Source organism: Apostichopus japonicus, chromosome 3 (genome assembly GCF_037975245.1).
Source record: "Apostichopus japonicus isolate 1M-3 chromosome 3, ASM3797524v1, whole genome shotgun sequence".
NCBI classification, from domain to species: Eukaryota; Metazoa; Echinodermata; class Holothuroidea; order Aspidochirotida; family Stichopodidae; genus Apostichopus; species Apostichopus japonicus.
Genome location: NC_092563.1, coordinates 1,518,486 through 1,540,440, shown reverse-complemented (window position 1 = coordinate 1,540,440; position 21,955 = coordinate 1,518,486). Strand labels below are relative to the sequence as shown.

The following is a 21,955-nucleotide window of genomic DNA, read 5'->3' as shown; positions in this document are numbered from 1 at the left end:
AAGTACTGTAAATCATTCCCAAAATCCTGTTGGCTCTTTTCACACAGGCAACAACTTGTGTATTTAATTTGAGAGAGCTTGAAACAATAACACCAAGATCCTTTTCTTCATTCACTGTCTCTAATGGCTGACCATTCATAAAGTAGTTGAAACGATGGTTATTATGACCAAAGTGCAGAATCTTACACTTGCTAACATTAAATAACATTTGCCATTACTCAGACCATAGATGCAGCTTATTGATATCCTCTTGTAAAGATAATGCATCGTTTTCATCTTCAATCCTGGTAAAAACAAAAGCTGTACCAACTTTGAGGAACATGGGGATGATTGACTTTGTTTTGTGTGGGGAAATCACACAATTTCCTTTAAACTCTTGTTCAAGAAAAGAGCACTTGAAGTTGATCAAAAACAGTAACTTACTTTGCATGTGGGAGAAAGGGTACTTTCTAACATCATAAAAATGGAAATGGGATATTTTAAGGTTTTCTTCCAAAACTTGGGAGTGTGGGTAGGTGCGGAGTGGGGAGGGGATGCAGCGTAGCTATTTTTTTTAGAGATGCTGTTCCTTTAGTTAATTTTTCTTTTCATGCTATTTTGTTATTAAAAGCAAAACAGTAGCTCACCTCATTCTGGTATTCCAGCTTTGAAATTTGCTGCGCCATCTTCATAACATTTTCTTCACTAACCTCTTGCTGGTTGTGAAGCTCTGTGTTTTTTTCCTGAAGGGAATTAAAGGAAGAAAAGGGTATGGGTTAGGGTTAAAATCTAGAGAAACAGCTCAAAAGATCCAGAATTAATAAGTGTGACAAAGGTACAAGACAATGCAAACTTCATGATCAAATTACATAATTGTACACAATTTTTCACCAGTGTCAAATACATATATTGTCTTGAGAATTAAATATATGTGTGTGTGTGTGTGATCCTGACTTTAATGTCTTAGCTCAAAGGTGTTCGTTGGACTATATCCAGTGCAATAAGTTAGCCCTAGTAGTAAGGTCACCCCTCCCTACACCTAAACTTGTCTCATATTTGCAAACAAAGAAAGATCTGTCTATACCCAAAATTATTTTTCGAACTCATCTTTAGTTTTATTGTTTCAACAGCTGGCATTATGATTACAGTTATGACAGTTACAATTTAGTACTTTGGTTTCGTTTGTTAGAAGCTGTTTGTTTGCTAAGAAGTATGCAGACACATTACCTTTAAGTAAATGACTATGTGTTCTGAATCTGTATTACATGAATGAGCTCTAAATAGGGCTTTCAGATCTTCAAAATTTTACCAAAGCCCTTGACATTCTTAAACACATATATCATTGCTACCCAAAACTAGGGTAAAGCTCTACAGATTCAATGGGTTTACTTTCTATTATTGAATAAACTTCCATCAATCAATCTTCTTTTAAAAATTGAACAAAAATAATAATAATCATGTGTCTATGACTATACCTGAAGTTTCTGGACTTCGACAGTGAGTGCTTCGGTGCATTGTTCCAGTACGTGGTCGGGCACCTCTTCGTCGATTATACCCATCGGAAACTCCCTATCGTCTCCTCTGGGAGGTGTAGAATCATAACAAGGTTCCCCTGATTGGCCTGCTGTTGGAGTGTCGCTGCTACGCAGAACCAATCTGGACCGCAAACTGTATGCAGCCTTTTTTTTTGGTGTGGTTATGGTCTGGAAGGAAAATAACAGTACAAGAAATGATGATCATGAAGGCACTCTCTCGCACCCTGTGCGTATTCTACAAGAAATGATGATCATGAAGGCACTCTCTCACCCTGTGTGTATTCTACAAGAAATGATGATCATGAAGGCACTCTCTCACCCTGTGTGTATTCTACAAGAAATGATGATCATGAAGGCACTCTCTCACCCTGTGTGTATTCTTCAATGACGATCATGAAGGCACTCTCACACCCTGTGTGTATTCTACAAGAAATGATGATCATGAAGGCACTCTCTCACCCTGTGTGTATTCTACAAGAAATGATGATCATGAAGGCACTCTCTCACCCTGTGCGTATTCTACAAGAAATGATGATCATGAAGGCACTCTCTCACCCTGTGCGTATTCTACAAGAAATGATGATCATGAGGGCACTCTCTCACCCTGTGTGTATTCTACAAGAAATGATGATCATGAAGGCACTCTCTCACCCTGTGCGTATTCTACAAGAAATGATGATCATGAAGGCACTCTCTCACCCTGTGCGTATTCTACAAGAAATGATGATCATGAAGGCACTCTCTCACCCTGTGTGTATTCTACAAGAAATGATGATCATGAAGGCACTCTCACACCCTGTGTGTATTCTACAAGAAATGATGATCATGAAGGCGCTCTCACACCCTGTGTGTATTCTACAAGAAATGATGATCATGAAGGCACTCTCACACCCTGTGTGTATTCTACAAGAAATGATGATCATGAAGGCACTCTCTCACCCTGTGCGTATTTTACAAGAAATGATGATCATGAAGGCACTCTCTCACCCTGTGCATATTCTTCAATGACGACATGAAGGCACTCTCTCACCCTGTGCGTATTCTACAAGAAATGATGATCATGAAGGCACTCTCTCACCCTGTGCGTATTCTACAAGAAATGATGATCATGAAGGCACTCTCTCACCCTGTGTGTATTCTACAAGAAATGATGATCATGAAGGCACTCTCTCACCCTGTGCGTATTCTACAAGAAATGATGATCATGAAGGCACTCTCTCACCCTGTGCGTATTCTACAAGAAATGATGATCATGAAGGCACTCTCTCACCCTGTGTGTATTCTACAAGAAATGATGATCATGAAGGCACTCTCACACCCTGTGTGTATTCTACAAGAAATGATGTTCATGAAGGCGCTCTCACACCCTGTGTGTATTCTACAAGAAATGATGATCATGAAGGCACTCTCACACCCTGTGTGTATTCTACAAGAAATGATGATCATGAAGGCACTCTCTCACCCTGTGCGTATTTTACAAGAAATGATGATCATGAAGGCACTCTCTCACCCTGTGCATATTCTTCAATGACGACATGAAGGCACTCTCGCACCCTGTGTGTATTCTACAAGAAATGACGATCATGAAGGCACTCTCACACCCTGTGTGTATTCTTCAATGACGACATGAAGGCACTCTCTCACCCTGTGTGTATTCTACAAGAAATGATGATCATGAAGGCACTCTCACACCCTGTGCGTATTCTTCAATGACGACATGAAGGCACTCTCGCACCCTGTGTGTATTCTACAAGAAATGACGATCATGAAGGCACTCTCACACCCTGTGTGTATTATACAAGAAATGATGATCATGAAGGCACTCTCTCACCCTGTGTGTATTCTACAAGAAATGATGATCATGAAGGCACTCTCACACCCTGTGCGTATTCTTCAATGACGACATGAAGGCACTCTCACACCCTGTGCGTATTCTTCAATCATCTCGGGCGGAGGTAAATTGACAGCGTCGCTCACAAACTATTCACCCATCCAAGGGGACTGTACCGCAATTAAACTGAGTCCCAGACTCGTTTTGGAAGTCTTAAGTTGTTTTGATAACCAGAATGATTGCAAGATAGGAACTTGGGATATTGTCCTTACAAGTTTCAGTTTAGGATAGTGGAGGGACTAAAGTAGTAACCCAACAAAATCATGATGTATAAAGAAAGCTCAAGGCAATATACTGTACATAAATGAACTGCATGTTGACCTTCTGACAAACCTAAGATGGTAGGAATGGTTGTCATACAAGACAGATAGTGGTTGTTGTTAATAATTAAAGTCCTAAACCCATCATCTCCTGCCCCATGTTACTTTATAATAATTCCGGGTGGGTCTCCATCGCCTCACCTTAATGGTTTGCATGTGCATATCATGCATGGCATCTCTTTCAAGTCTGTTTTTAGCCTTCATGCCCTCCAGGGCCGTCTCTAACTCCTGAGCATTCCTCCTGGATGACTCCAACTCTCCCTCCATCTCTGTTCTCTTACGATGAAACAACTCCTTCTGTTCAGCTGCCTCTTGACGGGTCTAGCATTGTGTGGAGAAAATTAGAAAAATCAAGGTTGAGTTCCTTGAAAGACAGAAGAGCAACCCCAATATCACACTACAAAACCACACACTAATACAAACAACCATCAATCATGTATATGATTGACAAGAACAAGACAATATAATGAAATGAACATGAAGCCTACTGGGAGGCCTCACCCAAATCAAAGGACCAGTTAGGTTGCTATATAAGGCTACAAAACCCTAAATGCCAGTAGCAACAACGGGAACTGATAAATTCTGTAAGTCGTCTGAATGGCTGTGAAGCAGTCGGCCGACTGTTCATATTTGTCTTGTTGAGGAGGAGGGGGAGGGAGGGGGAGGGGGAGGAGCTTACAAGTAAAGGGATTAATTTTTTGAGTTTTGATATTTTCCTTTTGATTATCACAAACGGTAAAAAATGCACTAATTTGTGACCCAAAGTGTTCACTATCAATAGTATTTTGCTATGCAATACCAGATAAATTATTCTTTGAATTAACAAGAAGTTAAAGTTGATAATATACAGTGTGACATCAAAATACTGTTGTGTTGTATGCTTCACCCTCCTAATGCAATGGCAATATTAAATTACTTTGTTGTACAATTCTTTTAGTTATGACCTTTCACCTTACAGCCAATGTTTGAACAAGTTCAATGAAGAAAGCACTGACATTGGTCACGTGTGGTAGAACACTCATTACATAACAATGAATCAATTTAAATTTTATCATTACACACAAGAGAATTTGATAGTGGCAAAAATAATTTATCTCTAAAAATTGAACATTTCAGTTGGAAGTCATAATTTTGACCTGCAATGTCAAAATTTTGTCCTCTCTTAAAAGTTGATATTTCCAAGATGAGAAGTCAAGATATTTATATTAAAAATGTCGAAATTTTGAATAATAAAATTACAGTTTGACCCTTTTAAATAAACCACTGTAGAATGATGAGCGTTAGACCAGAAAATATAAACGAAATATAAACAAGTAGTTACCGAATCTAACTGGGCTTGCAACTCCTGCAGCTGTGCCTTCTGTCTTTCTACAGTTGCCACGGGAACTTGCATTGATGTCGGTGTGCTTGAAGGTGTCCCATCAAAACGGAAGTTACCAGCGTCTGAAGAAATCAAAATGTTATAAGTATTTGCGACTTTCAAGACACAGCATAAAATTCAACATGTTATATAGATTTACTTCATGTCTCATTTGGGAGACAATAAACAGAATATTACGGCAGAGATTCAATGCAGTGGTAACCTAAAACATATTATACATATTAAATGAAGTAACTGTTATCACAGGATTAGACTGACAAACAGCTGATTACACCAGTTTGGGCAGGACAAAAATATTTCAAATTTGCTTTTAAAAGTTTCTTGGTGGCAAAATAAATAGTTGGATGAGGGGTTCAATGATGGGGGGGGGGTGGGGGGACAAACTAGAAAACCCCAGAAGAGTTCAGTAATGATAAAACTGTTTATTAAGTTTTGCTACTAACCATCCACGTTTTCTTTTAGTTCTTTAAATGCCTTGTCCAGCTGGGCACATTGCTCTGCGGTAAAGTCGAGTCCACTCTGAACCATTTCCATAGTTTTGAGTCTTTGCACCTCCTCTCTCAGTTTCTTGTTCTCTATAGCGTACTTCAGCACCATGGGGTTGTGCTCCACGAGCTCTTTCATGGCACGGACCTCTGCCGTTAACGATTTCTATGAAAGAACATGGTCGGCCAGAAAAATAACTCTTAGCTACTATTTCTATTACATAACTAACTGTTGTTCTGTTTTGTTATTACGTACCTTGAGACTGAAACAAAAACAGGAGTTATTTGATGACAGCAGAAAAGAAGACTTATGAATTCCTGCAAGCTGACAGTTCAATCAGAAGGGTGTAAAAGCAAAGCAAAAATGTGCTATTTTCTTCCAGGGTTAGGACTCACTCACTACCTGGACCCTCCACCCTTTTACCTTTAGAACCAAATATGTCAGACCACAACTGTTATTTATGTGTGCATATAGTTATGCACATTGTTGACATACTTAATGATTTTTGAAATGGTCAGATTTAAACTGACTCTAATAAGTTATCACATTACTGCACATTTGCAAACACCTAGTTGGGTTGCAAAGTGTAGGCTTTGTATTCTCTCTGAAAACCGAGCTTACTAAATGCCAATATATTCAAACTTAGGAACTTCACATCACACGATAGGCTACGGTTAGGTTTACCATTTCTATATTATTAGGTCTACAATTTGGTAGTGAAAGTAAATCTGTTTGCTGCCGACTTCTTTTCTATCTTTACTACGTTATCAAATATACAGAGTATTACTCGAAAGAAGATTACAATTATTCAGATTAAAGATACCTCTTTCTCTGTCGGTGACATCTGTCCAGTTTTCTGAAGCTGAGCGATTGTGTTCTCCCTGAACCTGGTTAACATCTTAGAGGACTGAATGAATTTGTCTTTCTTCCTGCAGAGAGTCTCCAACTGAGAAACCCTGTCAGTTAAATCCTACGAAAACCAAAACCAAAAAAGATCAATTTAATATTCGTTATGAATAAAAGAATTGTGACAAAGAAATACTCTCTTGTGAGACAACTAAGAAATATTTAAATCAAGATCAAAAATATTCAAAATTTATAGGGAAGATACCTTCACTGATTCTTCTCTCAGTTTCATCGCATTATAAAAGTTTTTCTTCCACTTCCTGAGCTCTGACGATGACACCCCAACGTTCTGACTACCAACCGTTGCTTCATCTAAAGAAAGGCAAACGAGAAGGTGTTTGGAATATTCGACAGCAGACAATATCTTCCGCATGCAATGTCTTTTGGTGCTTCTCCATCATTCAAGATATCTATTGCATTTTAATTAATCAGTTTTCATCCCATTACATATAGTCGGCACATAAAATATCTCAGCATTACAACTTGAGTGTAGAAAGCAAAGATAAACATCAACAGCAGTAAATATTAAACTATTTTCATAATTACATTAGATTAAAGGGAAACTTGATGAAAGTTATTCATGAAATAATGATAAAGATGGTCGCAATTACACTTACTGCTTTTATCGTCGCCTGCGGCTGGTCCGAGGGGGTGAGGTATCGTTCCAGTTTGAAACTGACAGAGCTCCTCCTTCAGTCGTCGGATCTCGGCTTGCAAGTGGCTAACGTTACCTTGGGCATCTTCATTCACAACGGCCTAAAGGTAAATCGGGAGTGACACCAAAGTGATCGGAACAGACTGAACAACCTCTTTTACAAGTTGTGCTCAATTCTCATATCTTGAGGATAAACAAAGTACCATCCGGTTAGATGTTACTGCTTATCCAATAATTGGTACTTAGAACTAAAGTTACAAATATCTGAAATGTTGAAAAAATCTTAGAGAGACTATTCAGCATTTTAGATATGTTTATAGATCAATTTCAGAGAAACTGCTCACATTTATATTGTTAGTAACAGACTACTACCAGCCTCCCTTTCAATCCTTACCGAAATCCCAGATCTGGCTTTATATCTGGTATAATCTGGCCATATGAAGCCTTTATCTGGCCATATAAAGCCAGATATAACTGGATATAGAGTCAATCCAGATTGGCAGATCAAGTTTTATCTGGCCATATAAAGCCAGATATAACTGGATATACAGTCAATCCAGATATGCAGATAAAGTTTTATCTGGCCATATCAAGCCAGATATAACTAGATATAGAGTCAATCCAGATATGCAAATAAGTTTTATCTGGCCATATAAAGCCTGCAGAGAGCTTTACGTCTCTTCCAAACTTAAAAGTAAAAGTAAAAAAACACCAACCTTGTTCTTGATCATCTTAGCTCTCCTGGCAAAGTTTAGCGTTGAAAGCGTCTCGCCAAAACATCTGCGTGAATTAAAACAGCCCTTTTAGTGATTTTTTTTTAAGTTTTAGATAGCTTTAATCTTGTTGTAAACTGTTTTATTATCCACTGGTTTACTTGTTTGTTACTCATCTTCTTGGTAAGAAGATAAAGAGGTAATTTGAACCAAAGTCTTCAGCAGCAAACATCTCAAAAACAAAAGTATCCAAAAGAATATATATAGTAGTTTTCTTTGTACTTGAATGAACACATCATGCAGCTCTATAAATTCATAACTTCTATATTTCCTTCTCTGAGACATTCGCACAATCTGGAAATGCAGATTTTAAGTCGATAAAAGAAATTTGCGACTAAATTAATTAATCTACCAAACTCTTCAGCTGGAAAACTCGTCTGAACATTACCTTTTTCAAACAGAGATAAAAGCAATAGGACAAAATTACTCACTTGGCACCTGGATGGACATTGGCAATGATGAAGGTTTTGGAATTTCCACCCAAGGAATCCTGAGGAAAGAAACCAAAAGTGTATTTACACACACTAATATCCAACAGATCTCTGTATAAAATCAAGCTATGTTCATGTGAGGAGAATCACTTTCTGCATTTCCTGATTACAGAATAATCTTCAAAAACTTAGGTCCACTCAAACTGCTAAACTTATGTGACCGAAATACCTGATAATTAGTGGCAAGCAACTTGAAGCAAGAATGAATTATGCATTCAGTTAGGAACACAAGAAAATTGAATCAGCAAAGCTTGTGTGTTTGGTAGAACTTGATAAATCATTTTCAGGCATTCCCTCCTTGCAGGAGTCTAAATAAGTCTGTCCTGTGCATTAACTTAAATCTATTGTGTATTGCAGGACAAACATTTCAGAGTTTCTCCACAGTTATTCCTATGTAAGCAACTGAACAACATTACATTTCTAATAATCAAGAAAGAAATAAATAACAAAATTTCTGAACATTTTAGGACTTTTCCTAGTTCAACTTAAACAAGTAATAAAATTCACAGAAAACTTAAAAGATATGTTTCAAAATATCACAAAAACTGTGCCCAAATTTTCAGGTAGCTTTTTTGCCTGCAAAAACTCACCCTGAGAAGGAAACTCAACTTTGAGTTCCTGTAAGGAACAAATCGTTTCTTTCCGTGGGCTATGTCGACTAACGCCATGATCACGTTGCCCAACGTGGAGAGTGATTTATTGATGCTGCCGGCTTCCTTTAGCCTGATGCCATCAGTTTTAGTGTCCTTCTGCCTCTCGGAACCAGCCAAGTCCACCAGATGAAGCTGACTGACTTTGACATTAGCCACTCCAGCCTTCTTTTCCTAAAAAACAAACATGTCATGAAATTAAGAATCAGGTTCCGATATGAATAGGATGGAAAGTGTTGAAGGTCACAAAGTGACACATGAAGATGTGCTATTCTGTAAGGTTAAATGTCAACATTAGGAGGAGGTGATCCATGGCCCTTACCTTAGCCAATTTTGTAATCTTATTGAGGAATCATTCAGCTCAGGAAAAAGAGAATTTAGTCCTCAATGGCCAAACACTTTGATATGAAGACTACAAGTGTAGCGGTTGTAAGTACTTCATTGCATCTCCATTAAGTTAAGATTAAAAGAATATGTCAACTGACATTTCATCAGATATGCTTGAAATCTATCAACCCGGATGATGGTGTTAGTGAAACATAAAACTCATTTTTACCTTAGTTTCTATGGAAACAGTAAAGACTGCATGACTCCTAGAGCTCTCCCTGTTCATTGATGTTGCTGCAACTCTCCTGTTCAGCCAGCCAGCTGATAAGACCTGAGGAATAAATCAAGTTATCAACAAAATATAAATAATTAATACATTGCACCAAACTGATAGAACAAAGAAATAAATGCTTGGCTTACAACTCATTGTTTCAGGTTTTATTAACAATCTAAGGGATGAAATGACCACATTCTAGAGAAACAAAAGAAGGCATATACAGCCATCATTGGTTATGCTTGAAAATTATTCTCTATGTGTTAGGTCTTATTGTGTAAACTAGATCCTTTTCTCTTGAAATATTTTGTTCAGAGATTTTTCCAATGCTCTTCTCCAGTAGATTCAACACATAATATCTTTCAGCAAGGCATAGTTCTGTGAATTATCGCCCATGGGCAATTTCAGCATTATAAAACCTGAGTTCTCCTTCTTACATTATATGCCTCATGGGGGCTATTCACAGTCTGTTCTATGATTCCATCAACAAAGACTCCTTTCTTCATATTCTCTCTGAGGTTGAGACCGGCCGAGGCAGGATCCAGAAGGTCAAAGATCTGTTCGTTGTATATCTCAAGAAATGAACAACGACAGAGGAACTCAAACTTGTCACCTTGCTGTGAAGTTGAATAAAAGAAATAAACTGTAGACACATTCTTGATATACTAATGTTTGACACACACAAAATATGACATGAAATATTCTGATTGATATCCCTTGTATCATTTGCTTGATGATGTGGATATTAATTTATTGAGTCAGCTCTTACCTTCTCCCTTTCTCGGTTGACCAAGCTAAAAAGATATTCAAAGCTCCTTGGAATGACCCCACGGAGCTCATGATGAAAGTTATCTCCCTTTTCGGATGGTCCTGTAACGTCCACAAAAAAAAAGAAATCCATGAAATTTTATACATAACATAAATACTTTCAACGCAAAAAGTTAAAGCCAGCTTAAACCTGCTTTAAAGCATGAGACTGTGTGTACAAAATGATCTCATACCACTAACAGTTTCAATTATGAGTTGTTTTTTTCCATTCCTTGTTCGATATTGTTAAATTTCATGATTATGGAAAGATCTCAAACTTACCGAGCATAGTGAATGTTTTCCCTGATCCTGTCTGGCCACTGAGAAAAAGTAAAATATGAAAAATGTGAAAGTGGCTAGAAATACTCAATACAATTAATTCGGCAGATTTTATTGAGTAGATCTTATCCTTATTATCAAAATCTCATAACAGAATACCAGAAAGATGTTTAATTTCCCAGGACTAATTCAGCTCTAGAGTTCATCAGAGTGCTCTATAAACTGAGAAGACACTTCAAACTTAACAACTTCACAAGCACCTCAGACAATGAGGTATCATTTATAATTTCTGTTTAACAGAGAAATAAAGAATATGAAATATTAAAACAAAAGCAAACAAAACAAACAAAAAAAGAAATATACCAGAGAAGTATTTCAACTTACTATGCAAATATTGTTCCATTGTAACCTTTGACACAACTTTCTATTGTTTTCTTGCCAACAGCTGTAAATACTTCTTCCTACGGAATAGGCAAAGTTATATTAATTTACATTTCAAGGAAGAAAACATTCTGAAACTATAAAATTTAAAGCTCGCATAAATACACTACAGGTATAATGAAATAAAAGCAAAAATACAACACTGAATGATTTAACATGTGAAATGGGATGTATTCTGAACTTTCCAAACATCAAAACATCTTGCGTTGAAAAGATCATTCCTAAGATAAACAAGTACAGTACAACAATAAATGCATATAAATAGTTTCAGTTTACACTGGTCTTGCAGAGTAATATAATGGCAATAAGGCTTCAAGACTGCAATATTTTATTCTACATAATGTATGTTTAATACTGATCAATTGGTAGATATTTCCTTTTACAATCTCTCTTTACTGTAACTTGCATGCAAAACTAAAAGAAATAAAAAGTCATAGGCAGTGATGCAGGGAGTCAACCAGCATAAAACAAAACAAACAAAAAGCCAGCAAGAACTAGATCTTAATTTGTCTCTTTAACCATTTCACAAACATTTAAGATCTTTGCAAACTGTTTCATGTCAACTGCAGTGATGCATACATTCATTCATTGCATATCTTTCCTCCTGCTACTAGAAAGCAATTTTTTTTGCTTTTAATGAATTTAAGTAAGTAAGTAAGTAAACTTTATTGCTCCATAAAATCGGAAATTTTAGACTTTAATTCACAACAAACTTTGCATACATGTATCAGATTATTTGACAATATCAGATGATGTTATTATTACTTCAATATAGCCATCACACAATGAGCAGTAACACACAGTATACCTGAGTGGTGTCAGGATCGGCAACATGATCAAACGTAAAGACCTTCTTCTCTGCCTTTATCCGTAGAATGACAGTATCGGGCTTCTGAACATCAAGACATTGGCCATAATTAACCAACCCTTCAGAGTCATCCGGAGGTCTGACTCTAAGGAAAACCTTTATGGAGTCTCCATCAGAACTGATAGACAAAAAACAAAAACAAAAACATACAATGGCAATATAAAATACATTTCTGCAGATTTTCTAACATGTCCAAAAAGAAGGTATCAACTTATGCAGCCTGGGCCTGATTTTAAGGAGTGTATTGTGATGCTATATCACGATTAAATTATACCCTGATACAGAACGTCCCCCATTTTTTAAGTTTTAGTTTATACATCCAGTACTGTTTTAGTTATATAATAACAATTATTATACAATTGTCAATTTATATGTAATGTTATATTCTTGTATGTACAAGGTATATTTGATTATGATTTGATAATGACCTTACCTAGGATATGTACAGTGACATATACCTGATGTAATATGACTTAACAACATCCACGGTAATATAACCATTAACAATATTTGACTTAATATAACATTTATAATCAGACCTATAATATGAGGAAATACTTGCAAACAATATACCTGAAATATTAAGCCTACATATAATGCAGATATCACATAAAAGTGCTCCAGGTTCATTTCGTTGCCACACATGTGTGTACATTACAAAATGTCTTAAAATTTCATTTCACAACACAAGGTAGCATTAGTTTTTAAAAAAAAATTGGGAACATTAAATACATGTACATATCTTGTGAATTTTCCCAGGAAAAACAATTTAACTATTTGGCTACTTACATGTAAGAGTAAGAGTAGTGTACTGTAAGAGAGTGTATACATAGTTTCTTCTTGCCCTATTAGAAAGTGTGTTATCTATATTGAATATTCAGTAGGTAAGGTCATGCCTTCTGTTACGTCATCATTCGGTTGCATGGTATATTTGAGTATCAAAGGCTCATTTGCATTCTTGATCTGCATAGCGTCAGTGGCTTGACCAATAATAGCATCGCCTCAACTATTTATCTTGTTCAGTATATGCCAGCCTGTACATGTGATAGTGTTACCTTGTATTCTCAGTGTAATATGCATGAGGATTAAGCGATACCAATGAGGTACGTTTAACTATTATGGTTAATGGAGTTTTAAATGTAAAAGTGTAATTGTAGACAATATCTGAATTGCGTCTTTTGAGGTTTGCATAATATTTTCTGCGTAGCTTCAGTGGCTTGACAGATAATAGCATCGCCTCAACTATTTATCTTGTTCAGTATATGCCAGCCTGTACATGTGATAGTGTTACCTTGTATTCTCAGTGTAATATGCATGAGGATTAAGCGATACCAATGAGGTAGGTTTAACTATTATGGTTAATGGAGTTTTAAATGTAAAAGTGTAATTGTAGACAATATCTGAATTGCGTCTTTTGAGGTTTGCATAATATTTTCTTGTCTTTATGTGATATATTTTGTACTGCTTGCGATTTATTGATTCATTACGTGAATGTTGATATATTTTTGTACGTTAATTGAGAATTTATATATTTTTGTAGTTTTCACGGATGCACTATACTGTAGATGCAAATCACCCAGTCAAGGCCTGGTATCCTTCTTGTCTATATCTCTCTCTCTACACAAATGGTGTATTTTCTTTCTACAAGAATATCCTGACCTGTAAGGTTCAATGGCATCCTGTTCGAATGATTTGGCATCTGCATGTTACCACCTTTCAATAGCAATTGGCTGTGCTCTCAATACAACCGAACAAAATAACATACCTGTGTCAATTGACATTTAACTTTTATTTGAAAACATTCAAAAGCTGTTATATAGCAAAAAGCATCAGAGAATGAAAAAGGATGAAGTTATTTTAATAATAAAATAAAGTTACAATATAAAGAACTGGTTTCCTTGCAAGAAGAGAAATTAACATCCTTGTTGACAACCTTTATCATAAAGACCATCATATCACTGTCCTATATTGGCTAATTATGTTAAAGCCAAACATTATTTGAACAGTTGAAAAAATTGTGACATCATGATTGTTAACACTCACTTTGTATCTGGCTCGTTGCTTCTGAGAGAATCTGGGATAACAAAAGACAAACATTTGTGCAAATAATAGAATTTAGCCCACTATCATCATTCACAGTCAGCACAATCCTACAACGACAAAATTAAGTCACATTGCCTACAGTATGATATTTAAGCAGACAATAGCACAAACATGTGGTCAATGGTAAGTGTAGGTGAGGACATGTAACTCAGGTCTTGACCTAGGCAAATTTAGGAAATGTTCATCATTCCTTAACATTTGGTTAAGCCCTTACTGCTATCGTGAATTTACCTAAGTTAAAGGCTATAGGCCTAAGCTAGGCCTATCATACATTTTGAGTCCCCACAATAGCAAAGGAATCACTCCTCATTCTCACCATACAATATTTACAGTAAATGCTAAGGAAACTTTAGGCAAGAGCCATCAGTACTGTACTTAAGTTAGGCTAGATTTACTCAGTTACTTTAAGTAAGCTAAAGTTAGGTAGGCTAAGGCACAACTTAACTAGCCCAGGTTATACTAAATAGCCTAGGTTACTATACAACTACACATATAAACCTAGACATGATACAGTAGCCTAGGCTAACGATATAATTGGAGGTGAGACCATAACGTATGTTTAGCTTGGATTTATTGTTTTAGGGGAAAGTTATATCGTCTTTTCGAATTTCTGGACATAAACAAATTAAAGAAAATAAAGGCATACCTGATTTACTCATTATAAAAACGTTGGATGCAACAGTGATTCATTGGCAGCTATTATTTTAACGCGTTCCCAAACCAGTTAAATTTATGTTTCAAATAAAGGCGCCCTGTCGATATTACGATATTTGCCAAACTAAATACGAATAAAACAAAGAAGAGTAGCGCCATCTCTTTAACTTGCACTGAATTTGTCTTTTGTTTGGAACGCCAACATTTACACTCTGGCCATAGAAATAGAGAAGGGGCCTTTATAGTTCTTTGGCTGTGGCAGAGATTTCACTTGGGCTAAATGAGTGACAGAAATCTTCATACCCAAATTGACATGTGACCCTTTATCTTTCCATCGTATTAACTTAAAATCTCGAAAGTCACGTGGCCAGTGGAGATGACGGTCGAATATAATTTATGGGGGAAAGTGTCTTAGTAAGTAAGACTAATGGACTTCAAACTGGTTTCTGAAGTACGATAGTCAATATATGCCTCCCAGATCGCTGGAAATGGCACTTCCCATGCCTTGTTAGTTGCATCTTAGCATTTTCTCTTTTGAAAATACTAGCGATATCATAAAACATTAAAAAAAATCCTCAAGGGGGGGGGGGCGGCTGAGTTACCTGGTCCAAATAAAAATTGCGAACGGTATCAGGGGTATGGTCATTACTTCCCCTATAAAGAAGAGGTATTTTCATACTTACTTTCCACCTATCGGTTTAGCATAACGTTGCGCAACTCCAGTCAAGTTTCGTTCGTACGTATTGCTTCGTCAACGAAAATGCAGCTCTCTAAGAATGTTAAGCAGATGAAGGTAATTCCATTGCAATATTTTCTTGACATTTAGCCCAAAATAGTTCCTACGTTTGTGACAGAGTATCTGTTAGGCTCATCCTTCCAGTTTAAATCGATCAGACATCGTGGAACTGCTTCATATCCAGCCTGGCATGAGTCGTTATGGCATTAACATGGCGTGGTATACTCACTGTGCCAAATGAATTCTTCAAATTGATTACTCTCAAGTTTAAAAGTTAAAGTTGAAGGTTTACAGCTTTTTTTTAGGCGAAGGCCCCCTCACACAACTTTAGAACTTATCCATTGGTCATTGGTAGCTTGTCACACCCACACAGCAAAGTGTGCACAATTCAAACAATCCCTCCTGGGGCACAACAATACACCACATCTACATCATGTCCCCTGGGACACAATGTAATAATCAGGTCAGGGACTCGAACCTTGCAAGCCTTAGATCGCAAGTCCACTGCCTTAACCACTTGACCACAACCCTCTCTCACTTAACATACATCTAACGTTAACTTCTGCAGTGTCATTGTGGGATTCAAGGAGGAGGGGCTGTGGCGCACAACATTCCCCTGAATGGCTGGTGTCCTCCAGCACCTGCATTCCCACTCCCCCTCCTCCCCTATCAAAAAATCATGTATACGCCCCTGAATGGTCTTATCTTTACAGTAATTCTTCATTCACATTATTTGTAATAAAATACCTCGATAATTCCTGTACTAAAATTATCTTCATTGATATATTTTGTAATTAGTACCCTAATGATGTACCACACTTTCTACTTTCATATGAATGCATTGATGATGAAAATGCACCAGCATTATATCTTGATAAACAAAGCCTTCACAGGGATTATTAGATTAATTACAATATAATTTGCAAAGTCTTCCATTTGACTGAAAGATTTTCACTTCTCACTGACAGTGGTTGATTATCTCAGCCTGAATTGATCATTGCACGTGTACTCAGTTTCCATGTCACCAACTATTTTCCTGTAAATTAGTATTTAAAGACATGAAAATGATGTTGACTTTGATATATGTTAAAATGGAGAGGGGAATTTTTTGATGGATCTGTGTTTCTACTGTAGGTTGATGGTCAAATGCCCATGTTTTGAACATTTCATCTAGAAATAGCTATTTTGTACAAGATTAAGCCAAAATGCTCAAATAGTTAAGGTGTCTGGAAGTCTCATTATTAATCACTAAGTAGAAGGAGGAGTTTTCCATATGAAAATACTATGAAATTATTGAACAATCTGGGTAACATTTATGTTATTATAGTTTTAAGCTATTCCTGCTTATATTCAAGCTGTTGCTACAAACAAAAAGCCAGAAGGTAAAATTATTCAGGGCCATTATACAAATTTGGAGTTTTTTTCTGGGACAGTAAATAAAAAGTTTTTTCCTTTGTTGCTGTATGAACATTGAAGAAAAGATAGGTAAAATTTATCAGTTAACTATTCAAAAGTGATTTTTTTCCCCTCCTTTTATTGTGAATAGTTCATGCAAAGGAGGTATGGTCAAGCAAATGCAGCTGAAGAAGAAAAAGCACTGATGTCAAAGGTGGACGAGGATCACTGGGTGTTAGACTTGCCAGATCTGGATGTCAAAGAGTATGTTTGCAGTAGTCCTAACTAATTTAAATTTAAGCCTGTTGATGGAATGTGTGTGTCATATATGCAACATTGAACTGAGAGCTGTCATAGCTACTCACATGTACATACCTCAAGCCATAAGTTGTTACTCAGAATTATGAGAGTTTGCATGGATTGAAGAGGTTAGTTAAATCTGGTATTTTTTATATTTTTGCCATAAAGTTTGATCTCTAGTTAACGTGGCATATTTAATAATTTTACCTCCAACTACTCATTGGCTAAATTCATCTCTTGAATTCAGCCAAATTTTGGTAAGAAAACTCATTGTTATATAAAATAGGACAGGCTCTGATCAGATAAAGATGAATATTTCACAAAGTAGGGTTTGCTCAAGGTAGGGTTTGGGTTTGTATGTAGGGTTTGCTCAAGTATTTAATGACAATTTATCGAATCTTGATCCAGAAGAAAAGGGTGAAATGTTTCATATTAATATCTTGCTTTTGTTTCTATTTCAGGAGCAAATTTGAAGTGGAAGACAGCTTTGTACCTTTTGAGAATCTACAATTTGGGAGGTTCTCATTCAAAGGAATGAATCCAGTCATTGAGGTACTGATATTTTATCCCTTCTTATATGTTTGAAAACATTGATAATCAAAAAAAGTGTACGGTATAATTTTATAAATAATAATGTATGGTATAGCTTCATAGCTTGTTGTGTTATTCAAGATACACAAATAAAGTCCAACGATCTTTTGAAATTGATGTAAATAAGAAAGTAAAACGCAATATCACTTCCTGTCAATGACCTTGGACAATGACCATTTCATAGCAATCTGTGTACTTACCCCATCAAGAAATATTACATATGGTTAATATCCTATTCACTTGCCACAGTTAGGATATACAATATGGTGGGACTTAATATGATTTTGCAATTCCTAAACTAAACATGTAAATTAATTGGAAAGATCCCTAATAGCATCTATTGCTGTTATAGAAATTAAACAGTCATTATTTGTCGTCAAGGGTTTTTCTTTAGACTGTCATCAGAACACAGCCAAACATGTTTGTGCTTTTTTTTTAATCTATGTAGACTTCCAAACAAGTTGTTATTCAAATGTTTTGTATTTAGCTTTTTATAATTATTTCTATTTTTGATATAATATCTATTAATTTATTGATGCTCTTTGTACTCTGTTTGAGTCTGTGTTTCTTCATGTTTGTTTCCAGAAACTGATGGCAAATGAGAAAGCTAAAGTGCAGGCTGAGGAAAGCGATGCAAGGGAAAAGGAAATTGCTGTTTCAGATGAGGAGATGGCAGCCAGGTAAACAGAATTTACATATTTTATTTTTCAACATCGTCTTCTGTGAATCAAAGAATTCCTGACATTGATAAGTGTCCTTTTGATGCATATAGTAAATACAATATGTAAGAAATTACTCCAATACTCATTGATGCTTCTTATCTTTCTCTTACGATGACCAAAGTGAAATTTGCTGTAATTCACCAGTTTTACATGTTTTTTTTCCACACAAAGACAAACTCAATATATTGCAAGTTTTTTCCAAATTTGCATCAAAATGTATACTTTGTACCTCTAGCCAGTCAGTTCAAGGTTTGCCAGATGAATCCAGTTTTCAAAACAATAAATAAATAACTGGATACTGTTATATATATAGCAAATGTTGTTGATTTAAAGTTTTTGACTCAATGTTGGTACTATCAAAAACAAAGGATTAGGATAAGATCTGTTTATTCTACCTGTTGGGCTAGAAAACTTGTATGACTTTGCAATAATTACTGTAGTAAAAAAATGAGTAAGTGCAACTTGCATGTCAAATTTGATTTGTGTATGAAACAAAGAAAGGTCGATGGTGTGATTTTAGTCCCTCTGGTTTTGAAATGTTGCAATTTAATAGTCTTATTATCAAGTTTGAAATGTCATCTGTTTACAATGAGTCCATGGTTGGGTTGACCCATAAGCTCTGAAAGAAATCAACAATCTGCTGTTTCATAACCAATTAGCTCTTCCTTCAAGTAACAACAGCTAAAGTGAGAAATATCTTACTTGCTTTTTGACAGGTATTCGTCTCTGATTGGAACCATCGGAAAGAAGTTTACCAAGAAGAGAAACAGGACTGGTACAATGGAAGAGAGTGACATTAAGAAGATGAAATTCATGAAACCGTCTGATGATGACTGAAAAATAGGACCGGTATTCATCAACGTGAAGCAGTTTTGGGAGGATTGGACAAGATGAGAGGAGATCCCTGAGACTGGACGGAGAAGAGTATAAATGAATTCAGAGGCATTTGAGTGGCTGTAGGAGAATATTGTCTGGAGGTGAGCAGAGCTCACCTAATGATAGAAGCATATTCAGCCTTGAAAGGTCATCATTGTTGCTATCGAAACATGTGAAAAGTTTGCAGAACAATGCTTCAAATGCAAGACATTATAACCCCTGATATTAAGGAAGAGGAGGTCTAATTAGACATTTGAGTATCGCAATGAGATATCATGCTGTTGTATGCATTGCAGTGTAAGAGGAGTACTTTTTGAAAATGGCGGACTTATTTTCTCTAGCATGTTTGGGGGTAGTGCAGGTTACCTTTTGTGTATTATATCTAGATGGTTGTCTTAGTTTTGAGCATGTTTTGAAGTAAATACAACCATACCAACTCATTTAGCATATTTGAAATTTAATAGTAAGGGATAGGACAAGAGCTAACTGCTATAAGGAGAACACGGAAATTGTGACACAGAGCGCAAACAGATTTGAATTGAAAAGCAGCCAGATGCATGGGAGATCCACTGTTACAATTTGTTTCAAGTAAAGTAGTAATTTTATCTGTGTCATTTTGTTACAGAGCTCTGGTAGTGTTTTAGGTGATGACAGGCTTAAGGCCCTCACTGTTTTGAAGATCGATGTTCGTAGATGCAAGTTTCGCTTCTCTCATTCTCAAAGCTCTTTAATAGATGTATTATTCAGCCTTGATGTAACATAACTAGTGTGTAGTGGTATCTTGAAATTAACACATCAGAAGTGTAAAGAGATGAACGGATGCTACTCGAGTCTTTGTAACTAATTTATAAGAAATAAAAAATATAAAAAAGATGACAAAAAGATGGTTTTACATTTTCTGTTATCACATGTAAGTAATGGCACTTTGCTTTAAATAAAGACAATGATCAATGGAACTCTTGGACTTGGTTTAATGCACATCAATTATGAAATATATAGAGTTAAATAATCTAGTAGCATAAAAGCATTCAAAATATAAGAGATGTTAATATACATTCATAAAACTTTGAGTTCCAAAATATCTTTTCATCAACAATACCATTCTTATTTTAATTAAATCATCTTGACTACTTAACATGTTTCTCGATAATTGAAAGAATTCTAATGTGAAAGAAATGTAAGTTTCAGTTAGTTTTAATCTCTACAGGAAGGCTGCATAGAAACAACACTTTTCAAACCAAACATTCGTTAGTGTACGCTATAATTGATTTCATCATGGATGTTAAGACATAATGTGATTAAAACATTAGGAATACAGTGTCATTTTCTAACCTGAAAAGTCTAGTGTATTATATATTGATTATGTGTCTTTCATTGGGTGTCTGCTTTCCTCTGTGTCCCATTTAAGCAAGAATTTTTCATAATTTTTCACTCCTAACTTTATATTGCACAATGCAGAAATGTTTACAAAGTACTTTCTGAAGAGGGAAATGTCCCAGCTGAGATATTTTCAGCGACTGCGTTCCTCTTAAAGTAGTGACAGCAATTATCATGATGTCACTGGCAGATATCCATAAGATAGGAACTGCTTCCCATCCACAGGTAGCAAAATAGCTTTGAAGTTAATTCTTAACACCATTAATGGATCATGCCATGCAGGTTTCCATGGTTTGTGCATGGATTGGTGAAACTGTTTAAATTAAACCAATGTACCATCTACATCTGAATGAAAATAACACTTTTGGCATGATTTTTCACAGTAATACATAGAGAGTAAAAGAGGAAAATGACTGATGTGTACCAACATCTCCGAGTTTTGTTTTAAAACACATGATACCGAGCCTCTAGTAGCAGAAATTTAAATTAGCTGGAAAATATGTTTTGAGATACTGCAGATGCTCTGTACAGTTTAAATTAAATATGGAGCAAAGTGTTTATTCCAAGGCACAACAAATTCACTCTTCTTCGGTTCTTTGTTTAATTAAAAACAAATGTCTCTTGCTTTGCTGGTTCTGATACGAACGTACTCGCTATCAATTATTGAATGATTGAGTCATCATCTGAATCAGCAAGTCACCAGGGTGATCAACTCAGCTTGTTTATTCAACAAACCTCTGTAAAGTCATTAACAAAGACATGTCATGTCCTTTGAATAGAGTTCCCTTCAATTGCTTCTATTTGAAAGTTCTATCATAAATATTGGATAATGAAACAAGGACAATTATTACATGATACATATCCTGAGGGAGTAATTTCCTATAGCTTCCTTGAGCCTCCTATGAGGCTACGATCATAGAGCTTTCATAAAATAATGTACCAGAGATTAAAAAGGTCCATTACTGATGGACGTGGGAATTGCTCTTGCGTGTAACATCAATTCAAACACCAAAACACTCCATACAAGTTACTTTTGAATTTCATTATAAAGTGTTCTTTGAAATAAAGGCTCACGATTGCTGAAGCTGACATGGATCATGGAAGGAGACAACAGCTGAATTTCATTTATTTGACAACA

At 36.0% G+C, this 21,955-nt stretch overlaps 2 protein-coding genes across 2 annotated transcripts in view; one reads left to right on the top strand and one right to left on the bottom strand.

Moving 5' to 3' along the window:
* The window catches only part of LOC139959404 (kinesin-like protein KIF15), a 32,923-nt gene extending 17,979 nt beyond the window's left edge, over nucleotides 1-14,944 (bottom strand). Inside the window, exons 1-19 of the mRNA XM_071956976.1 lie at nucleotides 14,813-14,944; nucleotides 14,107-14,137; nucleotides 12,004-12,181; nucleotides 11,139-11,215; nucleotides 10,758-10,795; nucleotides 10,438-10,538; nucleotides 10,106-10,285; nucleotides 9,624-9,725; nucleotides 9,008-9,241; nucleotides 8,358-8,416; nucleotides 7,870-7,933; nucleotides 7,116-7,254; nucleotides 6,704-6,810; nucleotides 6,416-6,562; nucleotides 5,550-5,757; nucleotides 5,047-5,168; nucleotides 3,867-4,046; nucleotides 1,455-1,682; nucleotides 627-722 (exon numbers count right to left, since the gene is read on the bottom strand). Of these exons, the coding sequence (XP_071813077.1) occupies nucleotides 627-722; nucleotides 1,455-1,682; nucleotides 3,867-4,046; nucleotides 5,047-5,168; nucleotides 5,550-5,757; nucleotides 6,416-6,562; nucleotides 6,704-6,810; nucleotides 7,116-7,254; nucleotides 7,870-7,933; nucleotides 8,358-8,416; nucleotides 9,008-9,241; nucleotides 9,624-9,725; nucleotides 10,106-10,285; nucleotides 10,438-10,538; nucleotides 10,758-10,795; nucleotides 11,139-11,215; nucleotides 12,004-12,181; nucleotides 14,107-14,137; nucleotides 14,813-14,825 (2,304 nt within the window). The 5' untranslated portion in view covers nucleotides 14,826-14,944. The remainder of the gene's footprint in view (nucleotides 1-626; nucleotides 723-1,454; nucleotides 1,683-3,866; nucleotides 4,047-5,046; nucleotides 5,169-5,549; nucleotides 5,758-6,415; nucleotides 6,563-6,703; nucleotides 6,811-7,115; nucleotides 7,255-7,869; nucleotides 7,934-8,357; nucleotides 8,417-9,007; nucleotides 9,242-9,623; nucleotides 9,726-10,105; nucleotides 10,286-10,437; nucleotides 10,539-10,757; nucleotides 10,796-11,138; nucleotides 11,216-12,003; nucleotides 12,182-14,106; nucleotides 14,138-14,812) is intronic.
* Nucleotides 14,945-15,455: 511 nt separating this feature from the next.
* On the top strand, nucleotides 15,456-20,188 carry LOC139959427 (M-phase phosphoprotein 6-like). Its single transcript, XM_071957037.1, has 5 exons — nucleotides 15,456-15,613; nucleotides 17,103-17,215; nucleotides 17,713-17,803; nucleotides 18,428-18,522; nucleotides 19,281-20,188. Exons 1-5 carry the CDS (start codon nucleotides 15,581-15,583, stop codon nucleotides 19,399-19,401), a joined length of 453 nt encoding a protein of 150 aa, XP_071813138.1. The 5' UTR covers nucleotides 15,456-15,580; the 3' UTR covers nucleotides 19,402-20,188.
* Nucleotides 20,189-21,955: the final 1,767 nt, after the last annotated feature.